This window comes from Hesperophylax consimilis, chromosome 23 (assembly GCF_061612785.1).
Source record: "Hesperophylax consimilis isolate HC1 chromosome 23, BYU_Hcon_1.0, whole genome shotgun sequence".
NCBI classification, from domain to species: domain Eukaryota; kingdom Metazoa; phylum Arthropoda; class Insecta; order Trichoptera; family Limnephilidae; genus Hesperophylax; species Hesperophylax consimilis.
In genome coordinates, this window is record NC_142858.1 from 9,039,090 (window position 1) to 9,060,638 (window position 21,549).

At 33.9% G+C, this 21,549-nt stretch overlaps 1 protein-coding gene across 1 annotated transcript in view; it reads left to right on the forward strand.

The window, feature by feature from the left end:
• The window catches only part of Tsf3 (Transferrin 3), a 62,608-nt gene extending 43,078 nt beyond the window's left edge, over positions 1–19,530 (forward strand). Inside the window, exons 4-11 of the mRNA XM_089645818.1 lie at positions 2,855–2,988; positions 3,695–3,839; positions 4,038–4,195; positions 7,430–7,566; positions 11,574–11,777; positions 12,290–12,520; positions 17,252–17,652; positions 18,993–19,530. Coding sequence (XP_089501944.1) covers positions 2,855–2,988; positions 3,695–3,839; positions 4,038–4,195; positions 7,430–7,566; positions 11,574–11,777; positions 12,290–12,520; positions 17,252–17,652; positions 18,993–19,462 — 1,880 coding nt within the window. The 3' untranslated portion in view covers positions 19,463–19,530. The remainder of the gene's footprint in view (positions 1–2,854; positions 2,989–3,694; positions 3,840–4,037; positions 4,196–7,429; positions 7,567–11,573; positions 11,778–12,289; positions 12,521–17,251; positions 17,653–18,992) is intronic.
• The last annotated feature ends 2,019 nt before the right edge of the window (positions 19,531–21,549 follow it).

A 21,549-nucleotide genomic window follows, 5' to 3' on the forward strand; every position in this document is an offset into this window, starting at 1 on the left:
GACAACAATCAATTCAAAAGTGCTAAAGAAAGTGAACTCAAACGTGAAAGAAAGTGAACAATTTTTTTTGAAAAATAATATTAAATTCAATGTCAAAATAATCACTTGTTGAGTCATTACAAAATCTGTCAAAACTTTGACGTATTTCTTTAGCTACAACTGAATCTTAAACATAATTTTATTACGATTCCAAAAGATGATAAGTCATTAAGTGTATTATTTTTGTGGCGAACTTTTCACTTTTCCACTTTTTTCAAGCACTTTTCCATTTTAATCCCAAACCAGTTTTGCGCATTCTGAGTATTATTTGAAAAGTAAGCAAATACGGTAAAATTAGTTGGTATTGTTGTAACTTTTAAAAATATTTGGTAAAAACAGTAAAATGATGTCCTTAACCCTAGAATGGAAGCGAGGAATAAAATTTATTCTGACTAACTTCTAACTATTTAAATTTGTTTATTAACTTGGTTATTTTTCAAATATTTTAATTGCTCCGTACATCAAGACTTTTGTCTCTGCGTTTTTTTCAGAACCTATACCATAATTACCATATATAAGTTGTTTTCATTACTCAAACATGTTATTTTCTTTATGTAAAATACACAGGAGAATGTAAATATTCTAAAGTATTATTATATACTATAGTATTCTAATACAGATAGTAACAATCAGAAAACTAGGGGTTTTCTGGATTTATGAATAGTTAATTGATTGGAAGTGGAGTCAACTTCTCTCCCATTAATCGATCAATTCCACATACCAATTAATTTGCTTGTGTTTGAAGGACAAGTTCGGTTCAACTCTTGGGAAATAAATTATGGTCATAATATATGAGGATGTAGTTTTATTTTTACATTATTCCGCACAACTATAGGCAAATAGTCTCAGGGCCAATGTCATCTAATATAGAATGTCAGAATGTTAAACACTGCATATGGATAAATCATAGGTACATTCTGATGAGCTAGTTTCATATATAATTATGAAATAGATTCCTTAAGAAGTCGCTTTTGAAATACCATAATATTAAAAAATTCAAATTGTGTTCTTTAAATCCAGCCTTCAACATCGTATTTGCACATGTAATAAAGATGAGCTGGTCTCCACCGGACCCAGAAAGAATTAACAAAATGGAGAAATTCTATGGCATAACCAGTACGTTGGGTAGAGCAATGTCTATGCGAAATACAAACAAAAATGAATTAACACATCCTGTACCCGTTCAAGAAGAACTACCAAATAATGCAAGAAGCGTTTACCCTGAAGAAAATTTACAGACAATATGTGTATGTATACTGATACCATGTCACCCTTTATCACCTATACATGAAGAACCGGGGCTAGAGATTCCTCCGCCACCTGACTTCCCTCCACAAGCCGGAGAGAAGCCTGCACTGGTTCCCACTCTTCTGGCACAAAGACGAGCCACAGTACACAAAGGAAACCAGTCTATGCAAGAGGAAGAAACGCAATCACACCCTGTCACTAGTGCTGGGATCACCAGAGTTTTAAACACTGGTGTACAGTATACTAGCCTTTCCAACCTTGGGTCACAGTATCACCGTGACGCTAGCCTGAGTGTGCTAGCTACTGGCACAGGCGAACAGCCGACTGGTAGTGGCTGTGAAGAGCCTTCACTACACTCAACCAGTGAACCACTCATCATCTCGGAAACATCAACTAGAGCTATAAAGCAAGTGATGAAGGTCATAGAGAAGAATATGGGAGTCCCCCTTCCAGGAAAGGGCGACAATTAAGAGAATCTTGACTGCTAAACAATGCACAATTTTTTATCATTTTTTTTCACAGTATTTAATAAGTGCTTAGCATAATGTCAATATCATATGGATAAAAAATAGTTTGATGTAGAAAGTGTACATCGAAATACATCATCTAAAATTGTATTTCAAAATATGCAGGTGCGTAAGCCCTAAACAACTGTAATTATTGCCAGCCTGAGAGCGTTGGACTGAAAAATGCTGATACTTTATTATCATCCCCCACAGTTGTAATTTATGCTTTAATAAATTATTGTTGATTAAAAATTATACATCAGTTGGGAATATTGGAATTGATAAAAATTACCAAACAAATTCAAATGAAGGCAAATTGATTCCAATAGTTGGGTTCTGAGAAACGTGATGGTCTCAATATCATTTACATTCATTAAATTTTAGAGTTTGACCGTTTGTTTTACAATGGACCTCCGTTGTCATATTATTATGTTGGCAACTCTTTGAGACTAAAAAATAAAAGACGAGATTGAATAAACCTGAAAATGGTAATTCGTCAGTACCTACACTTGTACTTCTTCATGGAAAAACAATAAAGAGGCCGAAGGCTGGGAAATAGATAATTATATCAAGATTATGTCTTAAAAATATTTTGAGACTAGCGGAAAAAAAATATTGTGAAGAAATGCTAAACGGGCTTCACAGTTTCTAAATCAGGCACACATAAACCAAAAAGAGCAACAAATCTTCACAAAGTGAAAAAGCCTATCTATATACACATGCAAATCTAAAAACTATCAACCATTTTAACTTGTGACAGCGGACAGTGCATAACCTCGTGTTAGGAAACTAGTGCGAAGCTACTAGTGCCGAACAAGTTACTTACTAGTTCCGTCACACTGGATTGTTTTAATGGATGGTAAGATAGACGAATACTACTTAAAACCTCTTTCCACCAAAAATAACCCCTTCTATCATCTAACACATGTATGTCTGTATGTATATTTATGTATGTATGGTAAACATGATATTTTTGTATGAATTTTATTCTCAATCCGTGTCAGTGAAACCCATTTCACCCAACCCACTTAAGAGAATATCAAAAAGGTTTTTTTTTTTAGTTCCTTTCGAGTACGAGGTTGTTGCCATTACCGAAAATAAGGCTGGAGTCAACACATTAGAAGATCTGAGAGGTTCAAGGTTATGTCATCCAGGGCACGGATATGAAGCTGATTGGACAGAAACCCTGGCCAACGTAAGTTAACATCAAAATATTGTGATCTCCCTTTTAGATTATTTGTCTAATGTAACCTGAACCCTACCAACACAATCTCTTTATCGCATGTAGCGGTTATCACTCAGAATCGAAACATTGAAATTGTGTTCAAAATTCTTATATCTATTGTTGTACTTGATTTTGAAGTAATTTTTTAATCAAGTTGATGATGGACATTTCTATCAAGTTTTTGCAATTCGGTGTACATGTTACTTTTTAAACGATATGCAGCCAATGAAAAGATAATCAATCTGATGGTTGAAACAAGGTTGTGAGACCAACAAAAAGACAAATTACCAACAATTAGACAAGGCAACATTTTTGCTTTTTGTTTAGCATGTTAAGATTCAAAAGATATTGAGCTAACTGAACTTAACACATTTGCTGGTAACGTGACATAATTAAATATATTCATATTCCACTAATAAAACCAGGAAATGACTTTCATCGTTCATGTGATATACTACGACGACAGGATGTAGTAGAACTCTGAATCATTTTTAGTTTTGTAAAACCACATCTTTAGAAAAAATTTGATAGAGCACCCCGAAATATTTTAAACATTATATTTCAAAGACACAAATCATATTTATTTTCCTTAAAATCCTCCGTGAATGTGCAATATGCATTGTGATTAACACAAGACTATTTTTCAATATTAAATAATATTTTCTATGTTTTACAGTTCTTGGAAGCAAAAATTATACCCCGCAGCTGTGACCCAACACTATCTTTATTTGAGAACAGATTGCGTGCCTCTTCCGAGTTCTTCAGTGGAACTTGCAAAGCAGGACCTTGGGTGGCTGACCGCACAAGAGACCGCACCTTGAGTAAGATAATAAAAAATATTTAAATTAACTTATTTATGTTACATAATGTATACCTATATAATCAAGAAAAATAAAGACATACAGTGTTTGTGAGGATTATTACAATTCTATAAGTTCAGATGCTGCTGAGTTTCGTTTTTTAGTTAACAGTTAGTTTGTTTCGTGCTTGTCGTTTCAAATTATATTCCTTTTTTATAGAGTCCTTGTATCCAAGTTTGTGTTCTATCTGCTACGACTCGTCTTCATGTTCCTCGAGCGACAAATATTGGGGCCGGAGGGGACCCCTGCACTGTTTAACGGAAGAAGCCGGGGATGTGGCTTGGGCAAGGTTGGATGATACCAAAATACATTTCGGGGTGAGATTTTGTATAGCATATTTGCTATATAAATTATATTCAGTTATTATATGAACCCATAATTGGTATGCACACATTTGGCAGAAAGTTTATCATTGTTCCTAACCCTTGGCTGGTATGTATGTACAAAAGAAAATTATTTTACAGGTATCCACGCATCTTCCAGACATGTATGTTGCTATAGTTTAATAAAGAAATTAAGCTTTTCAGAATACTTTTTCTAATAGACATCCACTTTGCAGAGTTCGATTTTTATCATGATAAATTTAAGATACTGACAAAATATTGAAGTAAATAATTGAAACTGAGTTTTAAGTACTTATCGACTAAATGTCGGAGATAGCGCCGCCGTGAATTGGGAACTTTGATTTTTTACGTATCTGGATGAATAGATCTTCTTAAATATTTCCACAAGTAAAATCAGTGGAATAAAAGATTAGCCACATTTTCAACCCGGGTTGACTACCAATATTTGACCTATACATTATGCGAAATTTTGATTTGAATCTTGGGTGCTCTCGATCAAGTACGTACGCGTTAACCGCTCTATGGGCTTGACTTTCCAAATCACATACGTGTATGTCAGCCGTGGGTAAGTTTTAATAATCCAAGCATAGTTTTATTTTAAAAATTTTTTGTTAATTTTTATTCTCAGTACAACGTTTGAATTTTGTATAAAAAGATGTATTAAATTTGTAAATTTCAGTTTAGCAAATTAATGAAGGCACTTTTTGCATCATCCTCTCGGAATCCTACTCTGGTACGATTCTTAATATTTCTTTACTCATTTCTAAATGTTTTTGTAATAGCTCTTTCTCCACTGGACCTTATTAGGCAACGTTAGGCCAAAATGTGGGCAAATTGATGAGATATTTTAAAACATTTATTGGAATTATTTCATAAGTTCCAGCGCGTTGGAATTTTCGATTAATCATAGAGCTCACTTAGTAGTTTCACACTATAACAAAATATGTCTCTAATCTGCTCGCATCTCTTCCGACTTATTTGTTATTGACATTTCGTGCTCCAAAATTATTGAAATATTTTTTCTATTTTTTCTTATTAAGTGTTTACATCACTCGCGTTTACATATTTAAAAAAATCGTGTTAGAATTTATAGCAGTACTTATAAACTAGGCCATAAACAACATTCGGAAGTCATAATATCTAACATTGCTCCAAGTAAGTAATAAAAACGGTAATTTGAAAATAAATAATAAGCAGAATCACCCTGTAAATAAATTTAACAATTTTTTAATATTTTTTTCGCGAATCCTAAAAATATGCGATAAACGATCAAATGGAGGTGCATCCAATGGCTCTCTAGCACTATGAGCAGTTTATATGTCTCCATATTAAAATTAGGAGATAAAACTTTTTGAAAGAGGGCGGGAAATTTCCAAACCTAACGCTCAAAAATGTCTGAGCTCTCAAAGCTGAAATTGATTAGATAGTAGAACGTTCCAGTAGTTCTACTACCGACGTAAATGAATAAAATACAACTACTGCTGTACTTAGGTGGGACTCCATTGTTTTTTTTTACATGTCATACAAGATAATTAATGCATAGATATAAAACTTATTTACTATTTTATATTCGGTACCTATTATTTAACTAAATAAAACAATTTATACATTAAACATTATTTTTTCCTGTACGATTCAAAACCAACTTTTTTTACAATGTTTACAACTAGTCTAGGAATCGAATGCTGATCCGGCTTTTTTTATTACAACCAAAATATTGCCGGTAACATCATCCGTGCTGGAATTTTTTGTGATGTGATTTTAACCGTTATGTATCTGAAACTGTATAACAATCAAAATTAGAATCGCTTGCACTAATAAAGATTCAACTTTTTTATTTCATGAATTTAGCCTGTAGCCTCTCTGACTGTTTAAGAACATGTTATCTTTGCGTGTGTATGTCAAATGTCAAAATTCACTCATACAACGGCGCGTTGCGACGGCGTTTCAAAAATGATAATATTTGAATTTTTAAAGAAGTATCACGGTCATTATTTCTTTGAAAACACCTTTTGATTGTTCGTGAAGGGTATTTATTCAGGTTTAAAAAAAATAATAAATCAGTTTATAGGTTAAACGACGCTATACAAATCAGCCAAATATTATATATTATATCTGCTTATTTCTCGCTCTATAGATGATTAATTTGGTCCCAGACATCTGCCAAAATGTAATATGGAGTCTTCACGATCCTAGATAATAATAACATGACAACTGATCTGAAGTCTGTCACTACGGTAGAACAACATACCTACTGATGTGGAGTCTAACTGACTTCCACCACTCTGCCAGGAAAATTGTCGACCTCACCGTGGTGCAACTGCTACTGACTTATGTGCAGTTGAGAACTAGGAAAGTACTAAAAGAACTATCTGTCGACAATGTGAATAGTAACAAAAAATATTATATAAGTGGAGTCTGAGATTCCCACATCACAGCAGTAGAAGGAAACACGTAGTTTTAGTAATGATTTTCATTCAAATGTATTTTTTTACATTTCCTGTGAGAACAGATTTTTGTAAAATCAAGAAGAGACTCTCAGTTAATGGTAGATTGCGTAACCATTTTACCCAATTTTTTCTACTTCTGAATTTTTCTGGCAAAATAGGTGATGTTACTAAGCTGCAGGGAGTATAGTTTCGTGTATTGTTGCGAATTCATGATAATGTCAAACTTTTACAGAAGTAAATGTGTAATTTGTTGCGATTTGCTTGGCACTGTGTTATTTATTTTATGTACATCTTGTTCATTACTTTTGGCGAATTGGTATTTGTTGGTATGTTTAAAATGTGTAAAAGGAATAATGGCGTTAGTCAAATAAGCTCTAACGAAATGAGATTACTAAAATTTTTTGACATTTGCATGTCTTTTGCTTCAATATAATAATATTTATAACCTGTAACCTTAAATCTAATTTTAAATTCAAGTCGCGACTCTATATACCTGACTAAGTATATAGAGTCATTATTTACAGGCGAACTCATTTTTTCCTACTCTTTTCGGACCTCAAAACTCTTCCCTTTGATTTTTTCTACTCATTTCTGGGTGCTATCCCGGTACGACAGGGTTGTCCACAAATGTTGATTTTTTGATTTTCTATGCAAAGCGTCTTTGATTTGCCCAATTACTATTATAATTTGGAATATTAATAAAATTTATTGTTTATTGCTAGGATGAATATTGAGGGAGTGATTTTCTTCTTTTCAGATTGTTGGCAAAATAGGCATTGCAGAGCCTTCGAAATACTCTTACCTCTGCAAGGATGGGACCAGACAGCCGCTGGTGAACAATACTAATCCTTGCGTTTGGATTGCCAAGCCATGGCCAGTGATTGCAGCTAAAAGGTACATACAAAAAAGTTTATGTTTATTTGTAGGAAGAAGATGACCAAACATCAGGACAAGAGCATTCCAAGAAGAAGCATTTTTCTGGTGCTGGATGAAATTCAGAGCCTTTTCGAGGTTTAGTAAATGCGCCTTAACCCATTCCCTTCGAGTGGCTACAATTTATGGCCGCTATCTTAAAACGCATTCCCTCCAGAGCTACATAAATTCAGGAGAAGTTTGAACAAAAATTAATTTAGTTGATGTTGTCAGTTCAGTCAAAATAACTTCAGATGGGATAGGTTAACGATCACTCCCTCAACTTACTACGATACAGCATTTGGAATTCAAAGACATAAGTGTTAATGCATAATGTCTGTATACTTGGTACATACTGATGCGGTCATCAATATAGATATTGTTGATCAATGGGTGTGGTGGTTACACTACATTAGCTGCAGGCAGCAGATAATTTTGCAGAATATGTATTTGGCATGCATGAAAGATCAAAGCTATAAAGAGTATATAAAATCAACTACAGTAAGACTAGGATTTTATGTCCTAGCAAACACAGTAGACTCATAACATGACTTGAAATGGATAATTTACTGAACAGATCTTCCCCTCCCTTCTTCCCCTCACAGCATTCCTCTAATTTATTTTTTTCAATTCAATTCAATTCAATTCAATTTGTTTATTCTTTTAACCTCTCGGGGAGTATGGCCGTACAAGTACGGCCAGAACAAAAAACCCTCTAAGGAGTATGGCCGTACTATTACGGCCGCGTGTATAACTCAACACATACGCGATTTATTCACGAAATGTGAAGTGTACTGCCATCTATGGACAGTTTACAATAATGTGTCAAACATTTTGAACAGTTGTCTCATTTACCGACGTTATTATTTGAAATTTAAAAAAATACGTGACGTCATCAACCGCCATTGCTCTACTGTCTTCGGTTGACAACATTTGATTTGAGAGCGTGCGAGTTTGCTAAGTTTTAACATTGTTTTTATGCGGTTTTCTCGTTATTTTCGCTACGAATCGGAATTTTACGTATTACTACGAGGTTTTGCGTATTGTTGATGGTTTCGTTATGTAATAATATCGTTCTGTTCAATAATTTATAGAGTGTTTGACTAAATATTGTGAAGTGATAGTGACATGTGTTTATAATACCACGTGTGTTATTTTTCTTGTTTGTTTATATTTTGATTTGGTCGTTTTATTTTCAACTATAATATTTGTGTTCGATACCGTTATTTTTTCTAAAAATGTCTAAACCAAATTTCATGAATGATCAAGACATAGCAGACTTTTTGAATGTAAGTGAAGATGAGGACATTTTGGAAGACGTGGGAGATTTAAATTGTGAAAACTCTTCGGATGAATCTGATGATGATGATTTTGAGGATCAAGTAATTGAGGAAGATACTGCATCAGCATCAGCTCCTAAACGTAAAAAAGGCGATTGCCGAGTGTGGGATCAGGGAGAATTTACTCCGATTTTGCACGATTTCGATGGCAGAAATTCGGGTATAATGCCCCATGTTACCCTGACAGAGAATTCTACTGAAATTGAGTTTTTCGAGTTGTTTTTTACACAAGAAATTGTGGAGACAATTGTCACAGAAACGAACAGATATGCTGGCCAAATACGATTTACGGCAGAAAAATCGAAAATGCGAAAATGGGTAGACACTACGGTAGCTGAGGTTTATATTTTTTTAGCTACCATTATGCTTATGAGCCTCGTCGGAAAAAATAGCTTGAAGAAGTACTGGACCAACAAACCCATTATCGAAACACCTTTCTTCAAAGTTATGTTTTCTCAGGATAGATTTCTCACTTTACTACGGTGCCTTCATTTTGCTGACAACGAAATACGGAATACTGAAAAATTGCATAAAATAAGGAATCTCTTAGATCCGATGGTAAAAATATTCAAAGGCACATTTTATCCCTTCCAAAATTTGTGCATAGATGAAAGTCTTTAATTGTGGAAAGGAAGACTGTCTTTCAAAATTTACATTCCCTCCAAACGCCATCGCTTTGGAATCAAGTTATTTGTTCACTGTGATACACTTACCGGTTATGTATTAGATATAATAGTGTATACTGGTTCAGAAACGGACATAAATCTGGATCCAAATATTGGTATATCTGGTTCTGTTGTAACTACAATGTTGAAGGACTATTTGGGAAGAGGTCACAGAATATTTTTAGACAACTGGTATACAAGCCCCACTCTCTTTGATTATCTTGAAAAACACAAAACAAATGCTTGTGGGACTGTGAGAAGTAATCGGAAACAAATGCCCAAATTCAGAATAGGCAAAATGAAAAAAGGGGAAGTAGAATTCTATCATTCTAATAATTTGATGGCTCTGAAGTGGCACGACAAGAGAGATGTTACTATGTTGACAAATATACATAGTAATAAAATGACTGTAACGAATAAAATGGATTACACCACAGGAGAAAACAAAATAAAGCCCGAGGCCGTAGTAGATTATAGTCAAAACATGGGAGCTGTCGATAAGGTGGATAGGATTCTTGGTTTCGTGGATAGTTCAAGGAAAACCATGAAGTGGTACAAGAAAATATTTTTCCGGTTGATCGATATTGGCACACTCAATGCATTCTTTCTGCACCGCCTAAAATCGCAAAAAACATTGTCGTTCAGCGATTTTCGAGAAAACCTCATAACCCAGTTAGTGGAAAAATACCACACGTCACGACCAGTATCATCCGGAGGTCAAAGAGTATTTGACATTCCCACTCGCCTCTCAGAAAAACACTTTATGAGACCTGTACCACAAACGACAGCCCAGAGTAATAGAACTCAAAGGAAATGTCATGTGTGTAGCCACACAAAAAATCAGCCAAAAAAGAGAAAAGATACGAGGTTTATGTGCATTGAATGTAATGTGGCTTTATGCATATACCCATGCTTTGAAAACTACCACACTAAAAAAAAAAAAAAAAAAAAAAAAAAAAAAAAAAAAAAAAAAAAAAAAAAAAAAAAAAAAAAAAAAACAACAACAACAACAACAACAACAAAAACAACAAACGTGGATACAATTTACTTCAATCTTCTCCCGACATCCTGTGGTGAGTAATATTTTTTAGTAGGTGTTGATATAAATATATATACGTTGTAATCATGTTATGGTAGGTTCACCTCCAATGGTTTACGATCCCTTCAATAGGCAAAATTAGTTTTGTCTCTAACTTGTGTGTACAAGTATTAATTTTTTTAAAAATATTTTTACATTGCTAGATATTGAGAAAACTATGGTTTTGCATTTATTTTTTTTTAATTCGTATACTTCAAAAATGCTCACTCCTGGGATACAGTTTGCTTCAAAAAAGCTCACTCTCCGAGAGGTTAAAAACATTACAAAATTACATTTTATTTCGTTTTTAAGTACATTTGTAAAATGGTATTACATAATAGTTAGCGGTGTATAAACTATACCAGCATCAATAGAGCTTGCTTTTTAAAGGCAGCTTCACCGATGCTAAATATGTCGATATCCGAATTAATTCTGTTCAACAGCAAGACTGCTCTCCCCACCGGCATGACCTGCAGGCAAGTTAGTCCTGCAGGTCGGGAGATAAAACAGTCTATGCTGTCGGTGACGGAGATAACCATCAGGAACATAGAGACTAATACTCTCCATGATAGTCGGATTTTCAAACCATCCACGAATCAGTTTGAAGAAGTGTGATACAATATGCACATCTCTTCTGACCCGTAGATGGTTCATACCGAGCATGCCCAAGAGAAAGTCAGTAGGATAGAGCCACGGGTAGTAGCCATACTCCCTCAGGTAGAGGAATCTCAGAAATTTCTTCTGCACTCTCTCCAACATAAGGGAATACTTCACCTAGTAGGGTTTCACAGTCCACTGGCTCCGGGAAGTTGGGATTGTTTAATTTCTTGACTCCTTAACATTTGTTTCATTATTAATTATTTTTTTATTAAAAATATAATCAAAAGTTCTGTTAACAATTTCCAGGAAATCGGCAGCAAGTGTATCAGCCATGGCCAGCCAGCTATCTCATCGCCAAGCTGACTCCTGGCAGTCCGCTCTGCTGAGTCTCATAGAGTTCTACCATGTCCACGTCAGCCCGCTGCAACCTCAGCTACCCGTGCAAGACTACCTGCAGAAGGCCGTTGGCTTCCAGACTGCCAACAGTTTTGCCGAGTGCAGCCCTCCAAGGTATTTATTACATCATGTTCATAATTTTATTCAACCTCATCTCACCTAACTTAACCTCACCTTAACCGCACGAGGGGACCGACTAAATTTGCTCCTTATAGCCATTAATTGTTATATCCAAAGTAGGTTTTTTAAAAGTCATATGTACCTACCTGCCTGCCTCTACTATCAATAAATTCGAAAAAGTACAGTATTTTTTCAAAATACGAGCAGGTATTACTTATTAAAAAAATAATTAGAAAAATACACTTTTATTACTCTAATTTACTATCACTTATTATTTTAAAGATTTCGCTTTCATGCTTCTCAATTTCCTCTTCAAAACAATCAACGCATTATCATCACCTGGTTCAAGGCTTCCAAGAAAAATATCACTAAATTGTTATATTATTATCACTACTTTGTGCGTACTGTACCTACCGCTTGTAAAATCGCACTTGTCGTAAATAACTAGCCTGCTGGATTGTTTTGGTTTACGGCTGTAAATTTTAGGTCAATCTTAAACTTTTTAGGTCAATCGTTATCTGCACAAAGAATATAGCAGAGCGTCACAAGTGCGATTGGATGGCCGAGACAGCCCGAGCCAATGGCCTGGAGCCGCAGATTCAGTGCATCATGAAGTTATCCAACAAGACTGATAGCAGTGCAGTAGATGGCTCTGTTTCCATGTGCTTTGACGCACTGAAGTCTGGAGTTGCTGAGATAACCGTGGCTAGTGCTGACTGGCAGGTGGAAGCTAAAAGGTAAATAAAATGAATTGTACAAATCTTGAAAATTTGAAGAGAGGTTAGTAAGCTGCAATGGAAGTCCGATACCGATGTGTGGAAGTGAGACATAAGACTTGCAGAGGAACAAAAAAATACTGAATGTAGTACAAGTGAGATCTTTAGGTTAACAACTCGGCGAATGTATATTGCAATATCGCTCTAAAACCGTCCTGAGTTACTCTTTTATTTATTTTTTTGCATTTTACGTATTATAGCTATAGATATTAAACTTCTTTCTCCGTATAATCACTGAATTGGACTGTCTTTTATTAAAGATTTTAGAGTGATAACCCTGATATTTATTAAGTTGTTAAAGTGTCAAATGTTAGTGATGTTTTACGTTTATTTGTGTGTTTCTGACATTGAGTTATATATAAATAGAGTCTACATTCCTTGCAATATCAGTGTGAAATGCTGTTCCTGTGCGGAAAATAGGAAATAGGAAGGGAGGTGTGGTGGCTGTTGCCCGAATCCTTCAACAAACTTAACGAACGAGCAGAAGGTGTCCACGAGTTTTTAACATTAATAAGTCAATTTACACAACTACTGCTTATGGTAAAATCCTACTTACTGATGAAAGGTTATACCATTGCTTTCCCTATATTTTCCAGTACGACTTGTACTATATCTCAGCATGCATGTCGGCATTTCGTAGTTATCGCCGGAGACCTGTGCCCCTCGAGTGCTTGTAACCGACTGGTGCCCGAGATATCTCACATCTGACAATGATCCGATATGCATGGCCCATACTTTGAACGCCAAAGCTGACTATATACGTCATTGGTTTCTGACGATTTGCGAGTTTAAATTTGAATATACATAATAGTTTTTATTTGTTAAACTGTTACTTATTCTTTTCCGCTTCTATTAGTATTAATGAATATCTTCGTACGTTTTTGTTTTATCGAGTTTTATTTTCCAATGTACATTTGTTACTTACTTACTTCACTTAACAGTTGAAGGCAGTCTATTCAGTATTTTATAAAGGTATACTATTAATCGTTCTAGAAAGAAGCTACAGTTCCAGATTATACGTCAAAATTTTATATTAGAGACAGATTGTCTCAACTTATATTTATTTATTTATTTAGACGCCGTAAAAGGCTTTTACAATATACATGATTTATGTTTACAGTGGTTCACAGGAGCGAAATAGTATTATGTTAAACAGAATATTTACTGAGAAATTATGTTGAAAATTAAACAAAAATAATATCTGGTATACATAGGTACATTAGCATTTTTATTTTCAATCCGTACAGTAGTTTAGTATTGAGGTTATTGTTACCTTCAATATTGAATTTGGTTGAATTTGCTGAGAACTAAGAGTTAGCTCTATTGAATCAGGGCTGTCAGTAAGACATCTCATAACAATTTTGGGAAAAATTATTGTTTTAATTAAGTATATAAAATTATTAGATAACACTCTTCTGTCTGATATCTGATGTAAGTGCATTGTTTAGGTTCTGTGATAACTTATGAATAGAATGGTATTATGCCTAATAACATTGATAATTACGACAGAGGTATGTTATTATAGCCTTCTTATAGCTATATTCCGTGCAGTTGAACACATCTACTACTTCTGAGAAAGCATTGCCAACTGCATGCAATCTAGGTATAAGGGAGTTTCTAAATGACGCAGTCCTGATATTGTTATTAAAATTAAAAAGAATTTTGGATCGAGTGGTTCTAGTGGGTATATGGAAGGTAATTAGGCTTAATATATCAGGGCTGTCTATAATACCATTGACAATTTTAAAAATAAAAGTCAAATCGGAAATAAGTCTTCTATCTGAGAGTTTAAGTAGGTTTAATTCTTTCATCAAGTGATTGTAATTTATTGATTCTATAGGTAGACCGAGTTTATAGTTAATGTATCTTAGGAATTTATGCTGAATTTTTTCAATAGAATCGGAGTGGATTTTAAAGTAAGGACACCAAATAGGAGAATTATATTCGATTTGACTTCGAACAAGTGAGGAATATAAGATTTTTAGTGTTGAAATATTTTTAAAGTCTCTGCCATTTCGGAGAATGAAGCCGAGCATTTTTAATCCTTTGTTGGTGACTGTTTCTACATGTGAAAGAAAGTTAAATTTTGAATCGAAAATAATGCCGAGATCGTTAATTTCACTTACAGAGGCGAGAGAAACATTGTTAATTTTGTATTGATAGTTAAGGGGTTGTTTTGTTCTGAAAAATCTTATAATGTGGCATTTACTAATATTGAGATAAAGTTTGTTAGTTTTGCACCAATCTTGAAGTTTATTTAAATTTATTTGAATGTGAATATAGTCATTTATTGTTTTTATAATTTTAAATAGTTTAAGGTCATCGGCAAAAAGTAGCACTTCAACATTTTTATCAAATACAGTAACAATATCGTTTATGAAAAGGAGAAACAGTATTGGGCCTAAATGTGACCCTTGGGGTACACCGCTAGTAGCTATGAATTTGTGTGAAAGGTTAGAATTATTTTTTACTTGAAGATTTCTATTTGTTAAGTAGCTATTTATCCATTCCAATAGTTTACCCTCAATTCCGATTTGACTAAGTTTATTGAGAAGAATTTTGTGGTTAACTTTGTCAAACGCTTTTACAAAGTCTGTATATATTGAGTCGACTTGGGTTTTGTTTTCGAGTGAACATGCTATAAAATTTTCATATAAGGAGAGATTTGTTAGTGTGGATCTGCCTGGCATAAATCCATGTTGATTAGTTACAATGATGTTGTTAATATGTATGGAGATTTTATCGAGGATAAGTTTTTCAAACAGTTTGGGGATAGTTGAGAGCATGCAAATGGGTCGGTAATTAGTGACATCATGAATATTTAAATACAGGTGTTAGATAGCAATTTTTCCATAGGTCGGGGAAGCAGCCAGAATTTAATGATTGGTTATATATATGACATAGTGGATTGGCTATTATTGATGCACAGTTAATTAGAAAGGCAGGACTAATTTTGTCAGGACCCGCTTTTTTCTTTAAGTCGAGTGTTTTTATTTTGCGTATAACATCAGGAACATTTATATGTAAAGCGGGAATGTGGACCGATTTCTTTGGATGAAAGGGTGGAAGTTGAACATTTGGGATATCATTATCGTAAACATTTTTGAAGAAGTCGGCAAACAAATTAACGATGTCATTAGTATCACTACTACTTTTCCCTTCGAAATACATGTATGTTGGTAGGCTAGGTTTGTTTTTTCTTAGTGAGTTTACATGTGTAAAAAAGTTTTTTGTATTTGAAGGAATAGACTTTTCTGTGTTGAGTATGTATGATTGATATAATTTTTTGGAGAGCTTTTTACAGTCAGTTCTATATTTATGAAATATTTTGTAGTCTGAGATAGAGTTGCTCTCTTTGAAATTTTTGTGCCAGATTTTTTTGTTAATTATTAAGTGTTTTAAGTCATTATTAAACCAATTGGGGAACTTTGATGGTTTGAATTGAATTAAGGGAACATATTTTTCAATAGCCGTGTTGATGATGGAGTAGAAAGATTCAAGATTTTGGTTAACATTTGTGTTTTTGTCTAAAAAGGACCAGTCTGTACTTTCTAAGTATTTTGTTATCAGTGGATAATCTGCCCTTGCAAAATTGTATGAATATTTAGGAACACTATTAGAGTAAATGTTTAGGAAGTTGTTAGTAATGGTGATGTTTAAGGGAGGATGGTGGGAATCTTCGGGAAGAAGGGGGTCTATGGATTTACATAATTTTACTGAAGGATCGCTACTAAATGCAAGATCTAGTAAGTGGTGATTAGAATTGTATACGTTATTAATTTGTTTAAGACCTAGGAAATTTGACATATTTATAATTTCACGAGCATTAGCAGATGTATTAAAATGAGTTGTTGAGTTATCACTATGGGTAATCCAGTATATATTGGGAGTATTGTAGTCGCCGATTAGCAGCATTCTAGCTTCCGGATATTTGAGCTTGAGGGCCTCTACATCTTCAATGTGGTTTACGTAAATTTGTGTAATTGATCCGGGAGGAATATAAACACATCCAAGAATGATTTTTCCTAGGTTCGTCTTGAGTAGTAGGAAAATTTGTTCTATATTTTTGTGTTTGCATTTTAGCCTGGATGAAGTTATAGATTTGGTGACTGATATTAATACACCTCCTCCTCTTGGTTTGGTGCTGGTGGCGGTACTTCTATCTAAGCGGTAGGTGTTGTGTGAAGTGAAGCCTAGTTCTTCTGTGTTAAAGGACGGATCCAACCAAGTTTCAGTCAGGAAATATATATGAAAGGGATGGATTGAAATCGATGATCTTAACTCATTAAGTTTTGTGCGGCAGCCTCTGATATTCTGATAGTAAGCCATGATAGGTTTTAGTTTTTTGGGTTACTATTTACAATAACAGATTTATTATTTTTGTAATTGTATTGTAATTGTATTTGTATTGAACATATCTATGAAACCTCCTTTGTAGTTTTTCCAAGCTGTGTATGTTTTAAGTATAAATAGGTGACCATGCACGAGACACTTACGATAACCGCAATCCCAGAAGGGACCATTGTAGTAGTTTAGATTATTATGAAAAGTCCTTGTATTATGAAACCTAAAATTTGCATGGTCTTTTTGGAAAGTCTTCTCAGTGGATTTAGAAATAATTACACATTACTTACTGTTTTTTATTTTACATTTTTACTGTTGTAAATATTCATAATTTTTTATATTTTTCAGAGACTTTGACTTGCAGCCCATCCTGCATGAGATGACCCCGATAATGAACGACCTCCACATTGTAGTAGCAGTGGTGAAGAAGAACTCCAACATAAAGTCTTTCAAGGACATGCAAGGAATGAGGGCCTGCTTCCCCAAGCACGATGGCATGGCCTGGCACTCTGTGGTGCACTACTTCGCCAACCAGAAAATGTTCAGGAATCCACACTGTCCCTTTGAAAACGATATGGAAGAGTTCTTTGAGAGTGGATGTGTTCCCGGCTTGCCCAAAGATAACAAGCTGACAGAGCTGTGCGGTTATTCTGGAGAGTACAACGGGGAGACTGGAGCGCTGAAATGTTTGATCGACGGTAAAGCAGACATCGCTTTCATCAAAATGGCAACACTGAAAAATATTACAGGTACATGTTGAAAACAAACTCTAGAATTCCTTGCTTCATTCACTTTTATGATGTTGTGCTGCACGAACTCGCACATGGGTCACCATTGCGGTATACCTACAAATTATTACAAAAGTATTCATGTTCTTTGAATACTTGTATTTTATTTATTTTGGGATTTGTTGATTTCATTGACGGCTTCCGTGGTTAGGATCCTTGGTTATGAATCCGTAGGATGTGGATTAAAATTATTTCAAATAAATTTTAATTGATTAATTTGTGTTATTTCACAATTTGTTCATTAAAAATAATATATTTGCGGTATGTTCCATAGTGCTAGATACTTTCAGTATTGCCCCGGTGGAAAACCACCATTGAAAGTCGAAACGTTGCTTGAGATGGCTTTGTGTTTGGTGACCAAAACCGAATAACCAGGTACTTTCTCTTCCCCAAATCCTTCTCCTCCCCACTGCCTTCAGCCTCCAAAAAAAATCGAATTGTTATGCTATAGTCTCACTGGCTCCAGACGGTTGGGACTCTTGCGTGTTTCTTGCATAAAAATCAATCATTCCGACCCGCTTGGGAACGGCTTTACTGTTACCGACACAACTAAGGTATGTATGATGTGTCGCGTACCTTGCCAGATATCAGTCGTTTTGCTGGGCTTTAAAAATTCTAACTTTGAAAATTATTAACTGTGAAAATAATTACAAATAAAATTTACTTGGTATTAAAGTTATAAGATTCATAAGTTTTTTTTTATTGACTGCTTACACATATATATGTCATTGGATAAAATGTTCAGGAAACTTGATTGTGATATCCATTAAATATACATTTATAAACAGTTTTTAAACAACTATTTTGCCTTGAATTTTTCGTAAACTTTTTTAATAATATATTTTTATAATCGATATTGTAAAAGAGATTAGAGTTTGAGCTTGAAATATGTTATACATATTTGGGAAATTTTACAGTAAATAAAATAAAATAATGACCACACTAAACATTGTGAAACACATTTCCCAAATCAAAACCCTGTATCCTGAATGTACAGTATTTAGATTGGGGAAATATGTTTTATAGTGTTTTTACTTGGTGAAAATCTTGAAATGAATCTTTGGGTGCTTACAAATATTCACTTTCACCCGCAAAGTAGGCCAAGAAAAACTTTTAAAAGTTAGGTAGGTACACTATATGTTAAAAAATGCACTCATTTTGGAAAAAAATGGCTTATGCTGTGTTTTATCTTGGGACAGCCATTGAGTTCCTTATTTTAACAGTTTCTACCAAGTAATTTTTTTTATTTTTAACCTTGACAGCTCGTATACCTTGCTCATTGAGTGTTTTATTATTTATAGATGCTCCCGGTACGGAATCTTGGTCCCACAGTGTTAAGTTCGAAGACTTCAGAATGATTTGCCCACAGCAAAATGCCCAAAACTGCTTCATTTCGTGGTCTACCATCGGCCAGCTGTACATCCGCAGTAACACTGGGGAAATGCGCCGACAAGAGCTCATCAATACCTTCAAGCAGCTGGATCAGTTGTTCGGGAAGAACTACAAGTCGCAGACCAGCGCCTTCACCATGTACGGTCCGTTTGATCACAAAAACAATATTCTGTTCCAAGACAAAACTAAGTATATGAGGACACTACCGGAATTATTGGAGAGTCGACTTCCTTTTAATTATGAAGTCATGGCTCAGGAGTACAAATTTCACAAATGTGATATTGAAAGTTCTGCGTCGATGACTAAAAACAAATGTTTTCTCTTATTTATTCTTACAAATATTTTATTTTTTTATTCTTACATTTGTAGATTTTTATAATTTTATGATTTTGTGTTGACTGTATGCCATTAATAAATTAAACGGTCTGCATAAATTTTTTTATATTGTTTTTTTGTTTTATTTTTATCTTATTGATTTATGTGTCCTATGATTTAAAAAAAAATCAATTGCTTTATTTTAGGTACAGACTCGGAGAACTATGCTATGCACAACCCGGTGGTTCTTAACACTTTTGACTTTTAAGACTATATTACATTTAGAATCACAAAACTAACAAAAAAAAACCATAACATACAAACGTTTTTATTAAAACAGGCACTCCACATTAACGCTGAAGCCAAATTCATTATAATCCATAATTCTTAGAATATTTATAAAAGTTTGTAGAACACCAGCGAAGAACCGCTAGCGTAATTATTATTTTTATTATTTATTTTGGCTTTCACCCATTACCTTTGCGATCTTGTGATCTTTGATCTAGCGATCTTGGCTATTCTAAATTAACATTTTTTTAAAACAAAACTCTGAAATAGATAAAATGTCATTATTTTGTTTAGCAGAAACAATTTTTTCAACACTTGCAGTTATCACAGAGTAAATTTTCATACATATTATATAGAATCATCAGCACTTCTTGAAATCAAACGATTTGCTAAGAGAATGAAAACTTCCTGGTTAGTGTTTTTTTAAACTCTTTCTATTTAGTTGATAAAAATTACAAACCTGAATAGTATAAATATTTCACAATCGAAACAACGATATGATTTTCTCCTTTTTTAAATATTAACTCTGCACATGAGGCCAAAATTTCCCCATAACATGAGGAAATAATTTCGATCAGGACCTACATAATCTTTGGGGATACTGTGTGGATTTCTGTTGAATCTATTCTGAAGTTTTTCCTTTTAGTAAAAGGCTGAATACTGTTAAATGCCAATTTATCCTTTCCAGTGTCGATATTATTAATTGAGTGAAAGATGATCTGTAGAGCCTCTAGGCCATAAGCATTGAAGCCATAGGCCATTGTGCCATCTCCCATGATTCAATTTATTAAATCGTGATTGGCTTGGTTCCTTTAGCAAAGTTTGCAAAGGTCGTTGATACAAATATAATATAATATTCGTATGTATTACATAAAAATATAATATGTTTTTTAAAATTGAAAATTTAACTAACATTTTTGACTCATACAATAAGTAAAGCAGTACAGCCAGTTGATGCTAAATTTGAACATACGCGAATGTGTTCATACTTCTAATAAAATGAACTTATTATAATACATATATACATGATCCATTTGATAACTAGCCAAATTCAACATTTCTCTTAAAATGAAGTACACACTTTTGTATATATTACACAAAAGATGAGAGGACGATGGAAGTTTGAGCTAAAGCTCTGTGTAATGTTATTGTAATATTTATTTGGTATTACAGAAACAAACAGTACATGAGTTAGAGTGATGAAACAATATACAGGAATTAGATATTTCATGTTGGGTACCTATGATATCTTTCCTTGTAATGTCTGCTAAGTACTATGTTTATTCCTTAATTACCAGGTGACATGTGTAGTATATAGATGTGTGTGTGTAATGTATGTGTGTTTGTGTGTGTGCGTGTGTTTGTGTGTGTGTGTGTGTGCTTATTGAACAGTTTATATTATTGACATGATGCAACATTTGAATTTGGGCAGTGAATCCGAAAAAATGTCGATGTTTGAGGTTAGACAAATATCATATAGAGTATGAAGGGCTCAGTTAATTGCTAAAATAATATAACATTATCAATAAATCAATGTGAATTAGGTTAATGTTTTAACAGGTTATAAAAACTCATTGTTTAATTATTGTAGCAGCGTAAGTTGAAAATGTGGTTTGATCCGGACAAAAAAATAAGGAAAATATGTTATAATATGTGTCTACCCATTTTTCTTATATTAGCTACAAACAGCAGATAATATTGAAACACTGATGTAATAAGTATAGTCAGATTTTGTGTGTAAATGACATTTTTCCCAGGGATTATTGAAAACATTGAAAACAAGTTTACTTGATGAACACATTGAATGAAACTGTGGTCTTGTGAATGAGGAAAAAAGTGTGGAAGAGGAAAAAAGTTTGATTG